The sequence below is a fragment of the Benincasa hispida genome, unplaced genomic scaffold (assembly GCF_009727055.1).
Source record: "Benincasa hispida cultivar B227 unplaced genomic scaffold, ASM972705v1 Contig395, whole genome shotgun sequence".
In the NCBI taxonomy this organism is placed as follows: domain Eukaryota; kingdom Viridiplantae; phylum Streptophyta; class Magnoliopsida; order Cucurbitales; family Cucurbitaceae; genus Benincasa; species Benincasa hispida.
The window spans coordinates 14382-34440 of NW_024064831.1; the positions used below are offsets into that span (position 1 = coordinate 14382).

At 34.6% G+C, this 20059-nt stretch overlaps 2 protein-coding genes across 4 annotated transcripts in view; both read left to right on the top strand.

Annotated features, from left to right (window-relative positions):
- The window catches only part of LOC120069442 (quinone oxidoreductase), a 17232-nt gene extending 13027 nt beyond the window's left edge, over positions 1-4205 (top strand). Inside the window, exon 5 of the mRNA XM_039021200.1 lies at positions 3748-4205. Within this exon, the coding sequence (XP_038877128.1) occupies positions 3748-4053 (306 nt within the window). The 3' untranslated portion in view covers positions 4054-4205. The remainder of the gene's footprint in view (positions 1-3747) is intronic.
- Positions 4206-7833: 3628 nt separating this feature from the next.
- LOC120069435 (protein NRT1/ PTR FAMILY 5.10) lies at positions 7834-11049 on the top strand. 3 transcript variants are annotated; one of them, XM_039021185.1, is made up of 5 exons: positions 7834-8306; positions 8503-8782; positions 8866-9083; positions 9221-9768; positions 9949-11049. In XM_039021185.1, the coding sequence occupies exons 2-5, from the start codon at positions 8674-8676 to the stop codon at positions 10763-10765; spliced, it is 1692 nt and encodes a 563-aa protein (XP_038877113.1). In that variant the 5' UTR covers positions 7834-8306; positions 8503-8673; the 3' UTR covers positions 10766-11049. The 3 variants fall into 3 exon arrangements, with proteins under 3 accessions (XP_038877113.1, XP_038877115.1, XP_038877114.1); XM_039021187.1 differs by having other exon boundaries at positions 8558-8782; XM_039021186.1 differs by having other exon boundaries at positions 7834-8782.
- The last annotated feature ends 9010 nt before the right edge of the window (positions 11050-20059 follow it).

Below are 20059 nucleotides of genomic sequence, written 5' to 3' on the forward strand. Positions count from 1 at the left end.
AGAAATCAGGCGAGTAGTCGGAAAGGATTCTTTGAAAAGGTCCAAGGGATTATGAAAGTCAAGAACACGAGAGGGCATACGATTGATGAGGTGAGCCACTGTAAGAATGGCATCCCCCCACAGGTAGGATGGAAGAGTGGTGGACAACATTAAAGACCGGGCAACCTCCACTAGATGGCGATTTTTACGCTCGGCTACTCCATTTTGTTGGGGAGTATAAGCACACGAGCTCTGGTGGATAATTCCCTTAGACACGAGAAAGTCATGGAAAGAGGTGTTAAAGAACTCTCGTCCATTATCACTCAAAATCCCAATCTTGGCATGGAATTGGGTTTCAATCATGGTATAAAATTGTTTAAAGGTAGAAGATACCTCAGACTTATCAGCAAGTAAGAACACCCAAATGAGGCGTGTGTGGTCGTCTATGAAGGTGACGAACCAACGTTTACCAGTGGAGGTAGTAGTCGGTGATGATCCACAGACATCACTATGAATGAGGGAGAAGGGACTGGACGACTTATAAGGTTGAGAACGAAAAAGAATACGACTTTGTTTGGCACAAATACATACATCACAATTCAAAGACGCTATATTAATATTGCGGAATAAATGCGGAAATAAATATTTCATATATTGAAAGTTTGGATGTCCTAAACGATAATGTCATAACATAAAGTCATTTTCGGAAGTAGAAAACTTTAAAGACATAAAACCAGTTCTATGATCCTCCCTAGAAGAAGCATCGTCAGAAAGGAAGTAGAGCCCCTATCGTGCCGAGTAGTGCCAATCGTCATCCCCGACTTCTGATCTTGAAACACAACAGAATCTGGTGAGAAAATAGCCTTATAGTTCAAATCTCTTGTAATTATTGACTGATAAAAGATTATATGAGATTTTAGGCACATGAAGTGTATCACGTAATACTAAACCATCAAACGGGGAGGTATTTCCTTTCCCTGCAACCGGGGCAAAATACCCATCTGCAATTCTAATATGTTCATTTCCCGCACTTGGACAGTATGAAACAAACAATTCTGAAGAACTAGTGAGATGATCTGTGGCCCCTGAATCTACAATCTAGGGTTTCTTGCCATTAATGCTAATAAGGCCAAACGATGGAAATGTACCTGATTGAGCCATTGGCAAGCTCAAGACCGACAGCATCAAAATTGGTCTATATGGCTGAAGGACGTGATGGCTGTGTATTCTCAGTAATCTGAATCTACTTCAAGAGACGCCGGAGTTTGATTTGTCATTGCTGACTGTCGTCTCTTACATTTGGGGGCCTGCCGTGGGCACTTCCAATATTGGTCTTCGTTGCTACGGCTTCTTAAATGCTCACAGACAGGTGTGGGCTTTTTATCACTGTCGGAAAAGGGATGCGTTTGAACAAGGCTGATGGCATAATGGAAACTGCCATAAAAAAACAAAAAAAAAAGAAAAAAAAACAAAAACAAGGAATTGTTGCATAGCTTGTGATCGATCCTCATTCTGTCGAACCTCTGAAGCACACTTCTCTTGAGAGATAGCACGGGTAGGTCACTGACGCCAATAGTGCGCACTCCCGAACACTTGTCGAAATTTGGGTTCAATCCGGCAAAAACACATAAACCCGATCTCCTTTAAAAGTTTCAATAGCTACGTCCTACTCTATTCGCAGTTCCATGACAATCTCCGGCTAAAGGTCGCATCTCTTGCGCAAACCACTGATAATTTATTAAAGTGAAGGAAGTAACTATTCCATGGTCCTTGTTTGCACTCTGGACCTTGTTTGTGTAACGTATAAACCGGGATGCGTTTTGTCGGCTTCGAGTAATAGGTCCCTGGCTGCCTCCGCAGATAATCTCTAGTAGCGTTGCTGCTTAACATAAGGGGTCGGCGCAATGCTGGGGCTCCATACTATTGATCGAGAAGAGGCCGTAATGAGAATCCTCCCTTTTACAGATTCTTTCTTTGAGGATCGCCTGGGATAGGTTTCGGAATGTTCTCGCTGTCGATATACCGATTTGTGGCCTTCTTTAGGGTCTTCTATCGACTGGGACGCTAGGAGAAATAAATTCTCTACCATTTAGTTTCTTCGCAACCAGAAATCCTGCATGAATTTCGCAATTGAATCCAGTTAAGTAGTTGTAATTGGGAGACAAAATAGAGAACGAGTTTACCGATTCCTCTGAACAAACAAGTTGAAGCTGGTTGGGGGGATTTGCGCCAAAACATTATATCCAAATCTAAAAATCTGCTAGTGGCATGAGAGGCGCCAACCTCGTTGCCTCATATCGTCTGCAGTATGGACCGAACTACAAGCGGCTACTGGGGGCTGCCCACTGTCGACTGACAGATGTCTAGAAAGGGAAGGTCGTCACCGCGAGATGATCGCGGCATATATGAGGATCCCGGTCGGCGCTGTACTGCTCAAGTCCGGCGGTCCTGTACGCTGGTCGAACGCGCCATAGGGGCAGAAACCGAAATGGTCTACGATTCTCCTTGCCGGAATGATGGTTTTCGCCGGATCTGAAGCGAACAACCCTAGGGCACACCGGCCGCAAAGCTAAATCGTCGCGAATCGGGGAGGGCTGCGAGTCTATCCGTCGAGGGGTTGCAAATCGAAGGCGCGCGAGTTGGGAGAAGCTTCGGACGTACCGATCGAGCCGCGATCTGCGACGGCCGGCGCGAGGCTGAGGCGGATCGGATCTGTTCTGTGTGCGGCGCAAGTCGGGCAGGATCGGAAATCCGCTCTTTTGTGCTTCAGATTTGTCTGTGTGCGGCGCGAAACAAACCGACTGATTTCTTTAGGTGAGGCGGCTTCCATTGATGGCGGCTTCTCCGTTGACTGCAACTGGAAGGCAGAAAGTAATTCCATAAGGCAGTTTGAAAAACACTCCTTCACAACTACTCAAAATAGCAGTTTCTCATAATCAAACTTGAAAGAGCTGAAGACGACTATGGATGGTTTCTCTTCCATAATGGCTAGGGTTTTGTGGCCCTTGCTTTGATACCATGATGAAAATAAGAAAGGAGACAGACCAACACACAGTTTACGTGGAAACCCTAGAACAGGGAGAAAAACCACGATACAAATCTATTTCTTATTATTTTAATTGATACACTGAATACAAGAGAACAGGGTGAATAAATAGACAGTAGAGAGCCTTAGGGTGAGAGACAATTACAATAAAACCTTAAGGTAAAACCCTATTTTCAACATGATGTAATTAGAACACTTTAAGCATGAGTCAGTTAAGGAGTCTGCAAATCACTCCTGTGTTGGCTTGTGGGATATGCAGGGGAAGGGCAGTGAAGTTTTGTATATTATAAGGAGAGGCTCAAGCTTCTCTTTAAGTCTGTTGAACCGGTCTGAATTGTCTTTTTATATCTATACCATTGGCTTTGACTGTGTTCTTCTTGTCACACACTTCTGTATCTACGTCTCAGCTGTGGTTAGTATGGTAAAATGTGGAAGAATATACTGTTCCTTCATTAAATTCTATTCGATCATAAGTTGGGACATTTTTTTTCCGTTTACTAGAAGTCTTGAACTGATTTGTGTGCAATCTATTTGGGTGGCGAATAACCAAACTGAATTGATTGGCATTTGAGTTGCAGGTAACCAACTTGAACAAACCTAAACTGGAATGGACCTAAATTGGAATGGACTGATCTGATTTTAGTTGGGATCTTAGTTACTGGACTGTTTTTAGGAAGAGATGGCCTCATTCATGAAACTTTTCCTTTTTTTTTCATAAACAGGGATCATTGGCATGTCTAAAAACTCGTGGCTACATGGTGAGTTTTGGACAATCGTCAGGTACACCTGACCCAGTTCCACTCTCGGCACTTGCGGCGAAATCTCTATTCTTAACAAGGCCCTCCCTCATGCAATATACCGTAATCCGCGACGAGCTACTGGAGGCTGCTAAAGAGGTATTTGAAAAAGTAGAATCTGGTACTTTACGGGTTCATGTTAATCATACATACCCTTTATCTGAAGCTGCACAAGCACATGCTGACCTTGAGAGCAGAAAAACGACTGGGTCAGTTGTGCTTCTACCGTAAAAATACTGTCTTTGGAAATAGGTTTCAAGTTGGTTTATGCTGATAACATGAAAAACCATTTCTCTTTGTACCTTTTTTGTAATGACTTTGTGAAATAAAAAGGCTATGGGACTTTGCTTTCAATAAAATTATGCATAGTTTTGACCATTAAATTTTGTGGTAGCCAATATGCTTATAAAAATAACTGGAAAAACAAATGTACTTAGGCTTGCTAGACGAGCTTCGAAGGAAGTCTCAGCATGTTTGGAGCAAAAGCGATTCGATCTTTTGTTAACTAGCCAACATGCTTTTGTAAACTACTACTACTACATATTATTATTATTATTTTATTTAAATATTATTTTATTCTTTATACTTTGACTTTGGTTCATTCTAATTTATTTTACTTTCAAAATATTCATTTTGATTCTTAAAAAATAAAACAAACGGACCAAAATAAACTAAAGTTGAAAAGTATAAGGACAAAAACAAACATTTCTTGTAAGTTTGAACAAAAAAAAATTTGTTGGGAAGAAGCTTTTTGCATTAGAAGCTTTTTATAAGTATGCTCTTTTGACTTCCCTTCAATGCTCATATTTTTTAGTATGTTTTTCGAAACTAAGCATGTTTTTATGGGGGAAAATCATAGTTCAAAATTTTAGTCGAAATTTCGGGATTTCAATAGGCTTGAAATTTGAAATCTCAAAATTTTGGTTGGGGAATTTTGATTTCCCCCTAATTTCTTAAAAATTCAAAATTTTGAAGGTTTTTTTTTTAAGCAATTAGCTATGCTAGTTCAAGGGAAATGTAAGGGAAATTTTTTCTCTTTCATCATACAAAATATTTATTTTCAAGAAACCACATTTTCATTCAAATATTTTTAGGTCACGTTTATCAAACCGTAATGAAAATGAGTGTAAATGAAATGAGATTTCATTGATGGATGAATCGTAATAAGCTTGAATCACAAACATAATTAGATTGTTTTTTATCGCATTTACCTAGAATTATGAATTCGTCATATTTTACTGTTACCGTTATCGTTATTGTTTTTGCTTGATCCTAACTATAATGGTAATATTAACGGCAACAATAAATATGACAAATTCATAATTTTCATACTGTTACAATAACAATATCTATAATGATAACGGTAAAGGTAATGGATCTTGCGTAATTTTCACTCTTTATTTCTCAATTAGATTATACAATTTGATTACAAATTTCAAGGTGGGCTCGACATCTCATTACGATTATGAAAAGTAGGTAAACAACAACAAAAGTCATTGTACTTTTTACATTATCGTTGATGGATTACCTTTCAACTGGTGTAAATGTGGCCTTAATCATTTCACCTCAAATTGGAATTAGTGCGAGTTCTCTAATATTTTTCTCTCATTTTCTCTCCAACTCTATCTATTTGTAGAGTTTCCCTTTTCTTCTTTCTTTTTCATTCTATTATGTCATGTTTAATGTTATTATTTTTCTATTCTTATTATGTTACGTTTTATGAGTTTAATGCTATGATTTTTCATTTTTGTATCCATTTCATTTTATAATAAACAATTTATAGTTTATTTTATATAAAAATATTTCATGTCCTTTAATTATGTAATTAATTCTCAATATTTGATATTATTTTGTAATTACTTTTTTCATTTTTTAAAATTTATGTTCTCGCATCGACATTTACACAAATATGTTATAATATACATCTAAATGTTGTCTTATTGTTATAGAAACGATGATAAAATTGTCAATTATAGTCTAATTACACAATTAAAGTTTCATTAACTAATTATAACAATTTCCATCCATTTCCATAAAGTTGACCAAAATTTCCATCGATATCAATATTTTCATAAAATCAAGACCTTCATATTTTTATCAACATTGATATTTCGAACACTGGGGAAAACATATATTTTTTCGTATTCTTGAAAATTTATCAGAATTTTTTCACCGATTTATGTTTATGATTGACAGTCATAAAATATAAACAATTAATTCAAATTGATTATGATTGACAGTCATAAAATATAAACAATTAATTCAAATATTTTTTATTAAAAAAAAGTGCATTTTTGCGAGAAAAGATGGAGACTTTTTAATTTAGAAAAGTTATGACAATTGTTAAATGTCATCCATCTATGAATTTGATTAATAGAATTTGATTTATTTTCTTTATAGGTATGCCAAAACCTTCCCTTCTTTGTCTCCCCTCCCCTCCACCTCCAAAAAAAAAAAAAAAAAAAAAAAAAAAAAAAAAAAAAATATGTGTGGTTCCCATTTATCGTATATTAAGTGATAAAAAATATATTTAAAAAAACGAGTGAAAATGATATGCTTGACATACAATAATCCTTTTAGTACTTAACACATTTGGAATTAAGAAAAGAAAGAAGAAAATGCAAAAATTATGGAATTTCATTTGATTTTCGGATGATTTTCGCACACTAAAAACGTCAGAAAATAAAAAAGAAAAAGAAAAAAACATGGTCAATAAACGGTTAGAACCTCATGATTTGAGGGATTTCAGTTCCTAATGGATTTCAAATGAATTCCATTGTTTTAGTGTTGTAAGAAATGAAATGATTTTAAAACTCAAAGTGATTTCAAATCCTGTTTTACTTTAAAAACTTTCATGACTAAAATGTTCGAATTTTGCAGGATTTCAAAGGATTTGAAAGTAAATTACTTAGGCGTAACTATTTGGTTTTTGTTTTTATTTTTAAAAATTAAATATATTTCATCCACATTTCTTAGTATAATGATTGAATTGTTAGTCAAGTTCCAAAAACAAAAACAACCTTTTGAAACTACTTTTCTTAGTTCTCAAATTTTGGCGTATTTTTTAAATTATTGGTGAGAAGTAGATAACAAATAATGAAACTTGGAGGTAAAAGTAGTGTCCATATGCTTAAATTTAAAAACAAAAACAAAAAATAAAATAGGCATCGAACGAGACATTGATTAACCTTGTCAAATTCTAATTTTCAATTAAAACATTATAATTAAAAGCCTATATTAGTAAATTCATAATTTTCTTTTCTTTTTTCGTTACCGTCCAAACACAAAATTTTAAATACATTCATTTTAAATATTTTCCGTTCCAAACAAAGTAACTAAATTTCAAATCACAGGATTTAAAATCATTTCTTAAACTTTCTTGAATCCAAATGTTGGATAAAATTTTTACTTTAATTTTGGATATTAACTAATTATGAACATGTTTTATGTTAATTTTTCTTTATGATTACTATTTTAATATAATACATTCTTTAAATTTTTGAATATATCATATGAAATTATATATTTCTAAACATTTATGTAAATATAATTTTATATTTTAAAATCTAGACACAAATAACATAGAAATGTTTTTCAAGATTTGTATGGTAGAATTAAAAAATAGTTTTAAAAATAAAATTAAAATTATCACCCAGATCCAAACACACATATTTATCTTTGAAGGAGGGTGCGTTTGTTTAATTATAAATTCTCTAATTTTAGAATAAGTTATTTATTAGATTTAGGGTGTGTTTGGATTGATTCTCTGAATATTTAAATAAGTGGTAATAAGTATAAAAAAATATTTATAAATACTTAAAAAATCAATCCTAATCAGTTCTTAATTTTTTACTTTCAAAATTATTTTAATAATTTTTATTAAAAGAATTTATAAATGAAAATAATTTATTAAAAAACAATTTTTTTTCTAATAAATTCAAACGTGACAAAATCATAAAAATAAAATAAAATAAAATAAAAAATCAATTGGGCAACGTCTGAATTATTGTTTCATTTTTTTAATTTGAAATATTTTGGAGAGATCCGTGACCATGATCATCCACTTCTGATCTCTTACTCTCTCCGTCCCTCTCTTTTCCGTGCACCAGCCGCCGCTCCCATTCACCGTGCTCTCTTCCAGCCGCCGCCCCTGCCGATTTCTTCTCCGGCGCATTGCCTTTCAGCTAGGCTCAAGGGCGGCGGTGCTACACGAGCTCACAACAGTGACGACAGAAGCCGGCGGCTTTCACCCCTGAACTGCAACGGCGAGGCTTTTCTTGGCTGATTATCGACTTTCGGCTGTGATCCACACCACTTTTGGTCTCGAATCAGTTTGTCAAAAACTTGAAGAGGACAGAACGTAGAAATCGAACTTATTCGATAACCAACCAGACTACATTTTATGCTGTTTGGCGTCTTTCAGTAGATTCGGAGAAGTTTCATACCAATTCAAACACCTTCCAGCAGCAATTCATGTCAATTTGGTAAGATTTGGATGGTAAAGTTATATTTAAACCCTTTCAATCTCGACTAAAGTATGTTAGATCATTCTTTAACCTCTGGAAAGTCTCTGTTTGCATTTTTGGACCTTTTGTTAGGCCAAGAGATACCGTAGAACGATACATTTTTTGTTCTGTCTTGTGATAGCTATAGAAATTCCTGAGCTCATTATCGATTTAGGTTTTGCCAATAACATTGGATGAATGGTCTGATGATGCGATTGATGCAATGATAGAGATTGGAGGAAATGGTTTTGCTAATGCAATTATATGAGATTTTTAAGTGCTAGCCACGAGGAGTGTTCAAAGTTCATTTAGTAAGATTCTTACTTGCAAGCCTTTATAAATAATAATGGAAGCGCTTCTATTGGATGAGACGGTGGAGGGCGCAGTTGATTACAATGGCCACCCAGTCTGCAGATCCAATTCTGGCGGCTGGAGATCCGCCGCCCTCATTATAGGTAAATCATCATTAGCCCCTTCTCTTTATCCTCTTTCTTCTTTTTCCCTATCCAATTTTTGTATCCTCTCTAATCGTGATCAGGAGTGGAGGTTGCCGAAAGATTTGCCTACTATGGAGTTTCCTCCAACTTGATTAACTTCTTGACGGACCAGCTCCAGCAGTCAACGGCCACTGCAGCTAAAAATGTCAATGCCTGGTCTGGTACCGCCTCCTTGCTACCTTTACTCGGCGCCTTTCTGGCTGATTCCTTCCTTGGACGATACCGTACTATTGTTCTTTCCTCTGCCCTCTACATTCTGGTTCCTCCACTACCTTATTCTCTTATTTTGTTTGCTTTTCTTTTTCCATTCTCAGCTATAAAATTTTACAAGACTATGCATGTCTAGGGATATGGTGATTCAGGATTATTTTTCCTTTTGTTGTCTCTGGAATTTAGGGCCTTGGGTTGTTGACCATGTCTGCAATGTTACCTTCTCCCAGCATTTCTGCCTGCCAACAGACTGACAAATCCCTACCATGTTCCCCAAATCTTGTCCGAGTAATATTGTTTTTCTTCTCCTTATATTTGGTGGCATTGTCTCAAGGGGGACACAAGCCTTGCGTCCAAGCTTTTGGAGCTGACCAATTTGATGGACAACATCCAAAAGAGAGCAAAGCTAAAAGCTCTTTCTTCAATTGGTGGTACTTCGGTATATCATTGGCCACTTTTCCAACTGTTTGTATCTTGAGCTATGTGCAAGATAACCTCAGCTGGAGTCTTGGGTTTGGAATTCCTTGTATTGCTATGGTTTTTGCACTTGTAATCTTCTTGCTTGGAACTAGGACATACAGGTTCAGTAGCAGAGGAGATGAGGAAAACCCATTTGTAAGAATTGGACGGGTGTTTATCATTGCTGTAAGAAATTGGCGAGTAAATTCTTCAGAAATAGCTCGTGAAGAGGAAATCCGTGGCCTTTTACCGCATCATAACTCTAAACAATTCAGGTAAATCAGAGGTCTAAAAGAAGGGTAAAACGTATGCTTTGTTTGTTACCATTAGATTATATCTGTTCTCGTCAGAAATGTAGTCCTGAGGTGGATATAATATGTAATTGCCTTAGAATCCATTTTAATTTGTATGTATTATTGTAACCATTTTCCTTACTGGATTCTATAATTTCTTAGGTTTCTCAACAAAGCTTTGATTGTACCTGATAGTTCGAAGGAAGACAGTCACGTATGTAGCATCAGTGAAGTTGAGGAAGCAAAAGCAGTACTGAGGCTTGTTCCGATATGGCTGACATGCTTAGCATATGCTGTTGTATTCTCTCAGTCATCAACTTTCTTTACAAAACAAGGAGTCACCATGGACAGATCATTAATTCTTGGATTTAAAGTACCAGCTGCTTCACTTCAATCTTTTATCAGTGTGGCCATTGTCACTTCCCTCCCGATATACGATCGTATACTCATTCCAATTGCAAGAAATTTCACTGGGAAGCCTTCTGGAATTACAATGCTACAAAGAATTGGATTTGGGATGCTATTATCTGTTATTTCCATGGTCATTGCTGCATTAGTGGAGATAAAAAGGCTCAAAACAGCTCAAGAATATGGTTTGGTTGACCTGCCGAAGGCGACTGTTCCTTTGAGTATATGGTGGCTGGTTCCTCAATATGTATTATTTGGAGTTGCCGATGCTTTCACCATGGTTGGCTTGCAGGAGTTTTTCTATGACCAGGTTCCGAGTGGATTAAGAAGCATTGGTCTCTCCTTGTACTTGAGTATTTTTGGCATTGGCAACTTTTTAAGCAGCTTTCTCATCTCTGTCATTGAAAAATTAACCAGTGGGGATGGCAAACAAAGCTGGCTTGACAGCAATCTCAACAAAGCTCATCTTGATTACTTCTACTGGTTGCTTGTTGGGCTTAGTGCTATTGGGTTGGCTGCCTTCCTGTGTTCTGCAAGAACTTACATCTATAACAAGGCAAACACCACGTGAGCATAATTTCATGGGGAGCATTGTAATTTAAAGCTATGGTACGTATGTACTGACATTCAAAGGTTTGAAACTTAACTTCATTTTTGGAGAATTCTATTTTTAGAGTCATCTTGATACTTACTTGTTTAGAAGTCTTTCCCATGCTTTGTTGGAACAAGAAATTACATCCATGATAAGAAAATACCACATGAACTCCACCATCTAGGAGATTTGTAATTTAAAACTATGGGATTATTGGATATTCATGTCATATAGCAAAATCTATCTGAGTGAATTTGTTCTCATCACTTATCTCCAAATTCTCTATTAGAAAAAAAGAATTTGGAGATTGTGTCATTTCCACGTTTTCTCTCTTGTTTTTGGGAAACGAGTGGTTGGTGCCGGAATTAGCTTTTTGTATCTCTAGCTAGTTATGTGTCTGTGTTTTTCTTCATCTTTAGTGGATTCGGCTAAAGATCTTGAAGAGTTGCTTGAGGACTGAAAGAAGTTAAGTTTGTCCACGATTGAGCATGTTATTATTTAGTGTGTTAGGGCTAAAGTGTTTTGGAAGGTTTTATGTCCTTATTCTTGGAAGATGTTCACTAAGAAACAAGTGTGTGAGGATAAATGGTTAGATATTTTTAATTTCTTGTCTTTAAATGAGTTGTGTCGATGCAATGGTCTATTTGGGAGATAGGAATTAGGAATAAAAGTTTAAGAAGAGTATTCATAATCCCACCGTTCCAATAAGGTGATTGGGTCCATGTCTTCTCTTGGAGGGATAGTCCTTCGGGAGCTCTATTTTGTTCATGTTAGTTGGATGATTCAATTGGGGATGCTTCCTGTTGCCCCAATGTGGAGGTCACATGCCATGAAGTTTGTTAAATCATCGACGATGATTTAGTATGATACCAAAACAGGTTCTACTAGTTGCTCGTTAGGCCTAGTTCACCTATCAGCTTAAGCTTTTGGATCAAAACATGGTTATTGGTTTATCAACTATGAATCTTTTTGCAGCCATGCATAGTTTCTCCATAACATGTTTTTGTCTCTGATTTGTGGTGAAGCTATAGCTGTTTCTGAAGGTATACAGTTGGCTGAAAGGTATGTTTTTAAGAGGATTAAGGTTTATTCTGACTCTTCTTTTGTTGTTCACTTGTTGAAAAGGTACTCTTGAAATGCATTGTGAGATATCTATTTACGTCGTCGTTATTTTTCATTTCATGTTTTCAATGAGGTGGTGTTAATCCACATTTCTCGTGAATGGTAATAGTACCGCTCACTGTCTAGCTCAGAAGAGTTTGTCCAAGTCTACTTTTTTGTGGATTCAGGAAACCTCCTAACTGGTTATTTCAGTTGTATTTAAAGGATATTTCTTATCTTGTAACCCAACAGGCATCTTTAGCTTGATCTATGAATTTTTTGTTTTAAGGAGGATATATTAATGGTTGGGTTATTTTTAAGGAGGTTAAGTAGTCCGTGTTTGTTTTGAGATCAATTTTTTTCCCATATGAAGGAGGTTATATTATATTATGGAAAGATAAAAGTAAACAAATTTGTAATGTTACCAACTAAAATTAAAAGGTAATTTCTCAAACAAAATTATTAAAAGGAATTAATGGAGATCCGATTATGGGTTTTTTAAAAAAGCATCAAGTCTCTTTCTTTTTCTCCCTTTTGTATGGGTAAGATTTTACTTTTTATATATATATATTATCATATGTAGAGTGGGGAAATCAAAGTTGATAGTATAAGTTTTATATCGGATTGAGTTATGCTACAACTATATATATATTTTTAGAGTATTGTTCCACCATTTTTTTTTAATCTCAAATATGCTTATTAATTATATATTTAATAATTTAAACTCACCCAACTTGAATTTGGCTGAAAAATATAAAGAAAGAGAGATGATGGAGAGGAAGGAGAGAGAACAAAAGAGAGAAGAAGAGAAGTGGGAGAAAAAGTAGGGAGGGAACAATTTAAGAATATATATTTCTTTTCCACCTATCCTTGTTATTTATTGGTTTAATTAGTACATGAACTATTTAAACTTATTCATGAAAACTAAGAGACCACATAACTAATCTAGTCAAATTATTTCTCTACTTTGGCACGATGTGTGTATTGTGTGTATATTTATTATGACTCTCTTTTGATAATAGAAAATAGATCTACTTTTATATAAATAATAATCTTAAATATTATTTTAGTCACATACTTTTAAAAATAACCACTTTGATCTCTATTTGTAAAAATTGTAACACCAAAAACCATTTAATACAAAATTATTGTTAGTTTTAAGAAATTTAATGAATTAAGTATCATGCTAAAATTTTGATGGAGATAAATAAGGGAAAAGTGAATGAGTGAACCAAAATAGTCACTATATTAAAAGTTCAGTGACCAAAATTGACGTTTCAAAAGTACAATAACTAAAATAATCAAAAGCTTAAAGTGTAATGATCAATATGAACTAAAGTTACATGGACCAAAACAATATATAAATCTAAATAATGTAACGTCAATGGTTAACTATATTACAACATTATTAGTTTTAAGTTTGAATTTCTAACTGACAAGACGAACACGATTTAGATAGTTTCAAAGCATCTAACCCATACCTCCAACTTTTTCTCAAGGATTCTAAGCAGCATCAGGGTCGAGTTTCCACCCGTTCTTCAAAGGGGAGAGACAACTGGTAAAATCCTGCCTTTATTGAAATAGCTTTTCCATTACGCTCCACATGAACAGATGACTCCTCAACTAGGTACATAGCAATCGATGCACAAATGTAGTCTATATCAGTCGGACTTCTTTGAAACACAAGCTTGTTTCTAGCCTCCAAGATTTGACATGCAATAATCACCATCTTTACTAGCTCCTAAGGGGAACTCCTCGCTAGAATCCAAAACCAAAAATTCATATTGCTCCAACTAGTCCTGTCATCACAAAAATGTCCAGATTAATGTTAAGGAAACGAGACCAAATGTCTTTGGTTACTTGACATTTTCAAATAAGGTGAGAGGAAGTTTCAGGATTCGGCCTACACATACCAAAGATCAGTAGAGTCTGAGACAAATTACACTTGAAAGGAATAAAATGATGGATAATCTTCCAACAATAAATTTTAGCCTCAGGGAGGACCTTAGCCTTTCAAAAGGCTTTCTAGCATTGATTAGAAAACCTTCCATTTGAAGGTCTAGCATCATATAAACTAGCCATTTCATGACCTAAATAGTAAGCAAATTTAAGAGAAAAATACTCCCTTTGTCTCCAAATCCCAAATAGATCTCATTGTCGTGTTATCGCCTCGGTAGCAGAATCTGAAGAATAGCTTCCACATTTAAGGGAATAAAATTGTTATGAATCAAGTCTTCATTCTCCAGACTCAACAATTAAAGAGGCCGCACAACACCCATGGAGATTAAGGTCTTGGAAGTTATGGCCACTCATGACGTTCTGGAAAGCGTCCTATCCACATCTACTTCAAATATTACGATCAAGTTAGATTGTCTTGAGATGATTCACCTCCTCAATGATAAGTCTACTAATTATTCTAAGATATCTTTTTTCATTGAGGAGATTAAATCGTCAGCATTTATTTTGAGATCAATTTCTTTTTCCCATACGAAGCACGAGCATAACTATTTGGCACATTCTCTTACGAGAAGGGCTTTGGATAAGCAAGCTTCCTCTTTTCTTTTTCCCCCACCTGAATTGGTTTGTTTCGTTAATTTCTATTGATGTAATTCTCTAGGTGGTTGTTTGTTGAATCCTTTCTCGAAAGAAAAAAAAGTTTGAATTTCTAGCCTTATGTGAAACTTCAACGTAATTTTACTAGTTAAAATATATAACACGATCCAGACGTCTAATGGAAACAAAATTAAATTTGAGACTTATGAGACTCTTTTTAAATTTTTCATTAACTAAAAAACAACTATAAAAGATTTATAGGCTAAACTTGCAATTCAACCTAAAAATAGTTTTTAATTTGCATACCATGGTGTCTGTTTTTCAAATGGTACTACTTGAGTATGGAAAAATGATTAATAAATTTAATCAAATTATAACAATCTAACTAATAGTTGATCTAATTATATGATAGGTAAAATAGATCAAAGGTTCAAATCTTCTAATCTCGACTTGTTGATTGTTGAACTAAAAAAAATATAAGAGGGCATTTAGATCGAGCAAATTGTGATGTGAATAAGGGTGGGAATGGGTAAGGTATCCTCTTGTTTGGTATAAGTTTTGAAGCTTTAGGCATGAGAATAAGCTATTCCCATGCATTTCTTATACTCATGAATGATACATATTTAAAAGTGTGGGTTTTCTTGATGTACACTCTCTTTTCTTTTAATACATGAATTTATTCTTTTATTTTATATTATTAAAATTCATTAACATATGAATATTAAATTTATAGTTTAGAAAATTATATTAAATTTTAAATTATAATATTTGAATTCAACTATTCCATAATTATAAATAAATTAATTAATTATATAATAAACGGTAAAGAATTGATGCATTAATAAACGGTAAAGAACTATTATGAAGTTGTTCTAGCTTCTCTTAATTAAATCGGGGTCATTTTGGGTGGCATGGGTGGAGGCGTATGTTTTGCGTGGGTGGTCGTTGTGGGCTGTTCTGAGTGAGGTTGGGAGGTTTTGGTGCTTGAGGGCTATCTTGCAAAGTAGAGATAGATTCAAGCATCTGGTTCGTTTGATGATTAGCGATGGACGGTCTTGTTTTGTTTTTGTTGGATTTTATGTCCTAAAACTCGTAGTTTTTAATATCATATTCTTGTTCAATAAAGATGTTATTGAAAATCTTTAGTAAATTTAAATTGTATATTCATGAATTCAATAAACTGAGATTCTGAGGCTATTAAGTTTAGTTTGAACTTTATGTAGTGACATAAATATGGATCAAGTTCAAATATATATAGCCAAAATGGTCTATAGTATATGCATAAGGTTGGGTGTCTTATTTTAGGGACACTATGGATGCGGCCCATTTTTGTAGTTAGTACAAACGATGTGATCCTAAACCGTTCATGTGGAAACATGAAAATGGGGGTATCCTATGTAAAGAGTTTACATAAGACTGAACCATGAAATAGTCACTTTTTATGTTCTAAATGTCGTTTAATGTATAAAACTGACTATTTCGTTAATTGATGACCTAGGAAACTTAATCTTAATCCTGAGCTAACTATGAACTCCTGTTCACTCGGAATTATCCTTAGATCTGCATAGGTGAGGGCAGCTCATTATCGCTGGTCCAATAAGCCTCCCATTTCAGGGGTAAGATCAGGTGGATAGCTAGGAACATAGGGTGCAAGACGGAATTCACTCCTACTCGTTATAGGGATAGTAGATAGGTTGTTCCCTTTAGTACTGAATCCAGGTCTTGAATGAAGGGTCTCACCCTCTCATTGGCCCGAGAGGGGTTCGGTTTATAGGTTGGACCTTAAACCAATTGTTCATTAGAGGATCAGTGGAACTTAAAGAATAAGATGTAGTCTCGGGGGTAAAACGGTTTTTATGACCCAATCGAGATTACAAACAATCTATGAAGGATTAGCTTACTAATCATGGTTATATCATATGGACACAAATATATCTATAGTGATGGGAGTGCAACTACGGGACTATAATGGAATGACTTGTGAGTTAACGAATGTTGATTAGCTCCATCTAAAGAGTTTAGCCAGCTAATCTCGGATCGTTGGAGCCCATGATCTATAGGTCCATTAGGTTCCCCTACTAACTCATATGGAATAAACTTAGAATGGTATGATAGAATAATTTGAAATGTTCGAATTAGGTGAAGAGAGAGTAATCGACAAGTATATGTGATATAGTGGTCGTTTTTTAGTTTAGAGATACAACTTTAATATTTAAATGTGATTTAAATATCAAGAATATGAATACATTCATATTTGGAAGCTCGGAAATAATGGAAATGATCAAAGATGTAAAAAGTCAAAGAGTGACTTTTGACTTTGAAAAGTCAAACTTTGACCGACCTTATATTCAAATGTGATTTGAATTTTGAGAAAATGAATGCAGATTCATGCTCGGGAGGTCAAAATTAGTCAACACGGAAAAAAACATAAAAAGTCAAAATGTTGACTTTTCGGTCAAATTTTGACTTTAATCAAATGACTATTTTGCCCTTTGACTAAAGTTAGTGGAAAAATCCAAACTTTTGTTGGATAATTCCACTAACAAAATAATGAGCTAGGTGTTGGCTTATAGTGAAGACATTAAACCCACTTAGATAATGGATTCTAGGTGTTGGGTTTTTATGAAGTTATTTCATGTAATTTTACATGGCCCTTTTCTATAAATATGGGTTTATCATTTTGGATTAAAAACTTTTGGAAATTTTGAAAAATTAGTTTTTAAAAATTGGGCTGAAAAAATCCAAACCTAACCAAATTTTCACTCTACCATCTCCATCTCTTTTTCTCTCTCTCGGGTTCTTCATCCATCGGATCCCACAACCTGGTTCTGAGTCCAGAGGATAGTAGGTCAGCTCTAGTGGTTGTTCGGTTCATGTTCGAGTAGAGATAGACAAGTTTCGGGAGTTTCAAAGGTAATGTTTCTAAAAAAACCCTAATTAATTAATTTAGGGTTGTATGTTTAATTTATGTGATTAGAGTAAAATTGATCCTTAATTTCGTTGCGCATGCCTACTTTTCCATCAGTTTGGTAGGATCCTTGGCTGTCGGGGGGCGCGATTTTAGATTCATACGGGTCTACGGTGGTTCATGATGCAAGGAGTAGTTTGGAAGCGCAGTTGTCGGAGTTCTTAGATGGTGAAGGAGGTTAAAGGTGGCCAACAATGTCTTGGAGCTGCTTGAGATCTAGGGTTTTATCCAGGCAGTGGGGCCTAGGGTGAGGGGTGAAGATTATTGGTTTGGGTGTCGGATGCTAGTGGTCGGTTTTCTATTGCTAGTGCTTGAGAGAGTATACGTCCTCGTCGTCTTAGGGTGTCTTGGGCTAGTATTTTGTGGGCTTTTGGTATTCCGCGTCACTTTTTCTGTGCATGGTTAGCAGTGAAGGACAAGTTGGGTACGCGGGATTGGTTGAGGAGTTGTGGTGTGTTATCAAGGGGGTGTCTTCTGTGTGGGGGAGGTGTGGAGTCACGGGATCATTTTTTTTTTAGTATGGGTTTGGGAGAGAGGTGTGGTCTAGTGTGTTGCGTCAGTTGGGTTCGACGCATCGGGTGGCTGGTTAGGATGTAGAGTTAAGTTGGTTGTGCCGAGTGGGGTTGGGTAAGGGGGTGCGTAGTAAGCTGTTACGTATTTTCTGGTGTGCGTCCATATACTACATCTGGCAGAAGCGTAATCGGTGGCTGCATGGAAGTCGACTGAGGTCGGTGTCTGTTTTCGTTCACCTTATGGTCTCTATGGTTCGTGTTTGTGCTACTTCCTAGCGGGTTGACCTTCTTGGTCTTATCTAGTGTGTACGGATGTTTTTTTCCTTTTGATCTTCACGTTGTTCTTTGTTTTGCTGTAGTCTCTAGTTTGCGGGGTTTTGGGTTTTTTCTCTACCTTTCTTCCTGGTGGTTTGCAAGTTTTTGGTTTTGATGCCATGTCTTTGCTTGTGCTTTGTTGCTTTCATGCCTTAATCCCGGGCTGTGGGATCATCCTTGTTGTTGTATAATAATATCACCTATTCTAAAAAAAAATGTTATATTTATTTTTAAATTGATTTTGATTGTTTATTAATTAATACATCATATTTATATAAATTCAGATTGATACATCAGATTATGTAATCAAGTAATTTTAATTATAAATTACTCAAATTTACAAATATTTTTAATTAATAATTTAATTAATATTATTATCTGATAGTTAAATAATTGATTTTGCATAAAACCTTGAATTGAATCTATTGTTTATCAATTAATCTATCAAAATTTTATAGAGATATCCATGATTAATTTTATATAAAATACAAAGTTAATTTGTTATCATAAAATTTTGATAACATTCCCATCTATAACCAAACATAGTCATCTTTGTTTCTCAACAATCTTATTTCCAGGATTTTTATTCCAGACATACTTAATTCTCGGACATCTTTAAAATATTGAACCAAATGGCCCCTAAAAGTCTAAAATTGGAACTCTCAAAATAATAACAATATCTAGACAAAATGGATTAATTTCATAATCTAACCACCCAACAATTTAAGAAAGAAAAAGAAAATAATAAATTATACTTTAGTCCTTAAAATTTGAAGTTTTGTGGCCAATTAGTCCTTAAGTTTTAAAATCAAATAAACAAGTTTCTAACGTGTAGAAAATGCTTGATTTTAGTCCATTAATTAACAAAAACCATTAATTATCAACATGGTCAGTTTGGAACTGATGATTTTGAGGGATTTCAATTCATAATGGATTTTAAATGAATTGCATTGTTTAGTATTAAAGGAAATGAAATGATTTTAAAATCTGAAATGATTTCAAATCCCATTTTAATTAAAAAGCTTTCCAGACTAGAATGCTCGAATTTTGTAGGATTTCATAAGATTTAAAATAAATTATTCAGACCCCGTTTGGAAACCATTTTATTTTTTTGTTTTTTGTTTTTGAAAATGAACACGAGTTCTATCTCCAAATTTCTTTTTTTGTTATCTACTTTTTGCCAATAATTTAAAAAATCAAACCAAATTTTGAGAACTAAAAAAATAGCTTTCAAAAAGTTATTTTTGTTTTGGAATTTGGTTAAATATTCAACAATTATACTTAACAAAATACAAATCATTGTAAGAAATGTTGATGAAATAGACTTAATTTTAAAAAATAAAAACTAAAAGCAAATGGTTATCAAACGGGACCTCAGTTAACCTTGTCAAATTATAGTTTTCAATTAACACAACAAAGTTAAAAGCCTATATTAGTAAATTAGTTATTTATGTACTATTAAAATACAAAATTTTAAATACATTTATTTCAAATCTTTTTGGTTTCAAATAAAATAATTAATTTAAAATCATTTTTTAGATTTCAAATCACAAAATTTAAAATCATTTCTTAAACTTCTGGGTTTAACGCTTCCTATTAATTGACGAACTGAAATAGATCATTTCTTAAAAATCCAAAAGTTGTTTATTTAATTATAAAATTTAGAGGCTAATTTGACACGAAGGGACTACAAATATAATTTATCCAAAAGAGGAAAAAATGGAAAAATCTTAATCCGTCTTCCAAGCGACGAAGCCATCCAATGTTCTGACTCGTTTAGTCGTTTCCAAAAATATGATTTTTTTTTTTTTTTTTTTTTTTTTT

Excerpts from the sequence above, each read along its gene's own strand:
- LOC120069435 (XM_039021186.1), top strand. The coding sequence starts at position 8,674 with ATGGAAGCGCTTCTATTGGATGAGACGGTGGAGGGCGCAGTTGATTAC. Across the intron at positions 9,084-9,220 it reads CCTCTGCCCTCTACATTCTG|GGCCTTGGGTTGTTGACCAT; the intron begins GTTCCTCCACTA and ends TCTGGAATTTAG. Across the intron at positions 9,769-9,948 it reads CATAACTCTAAACAATTCAG|GTTTCTCAACAAAGCTTTGA; the intron begins GTAAATCAGAGG and ends ATAATTTCTTAG.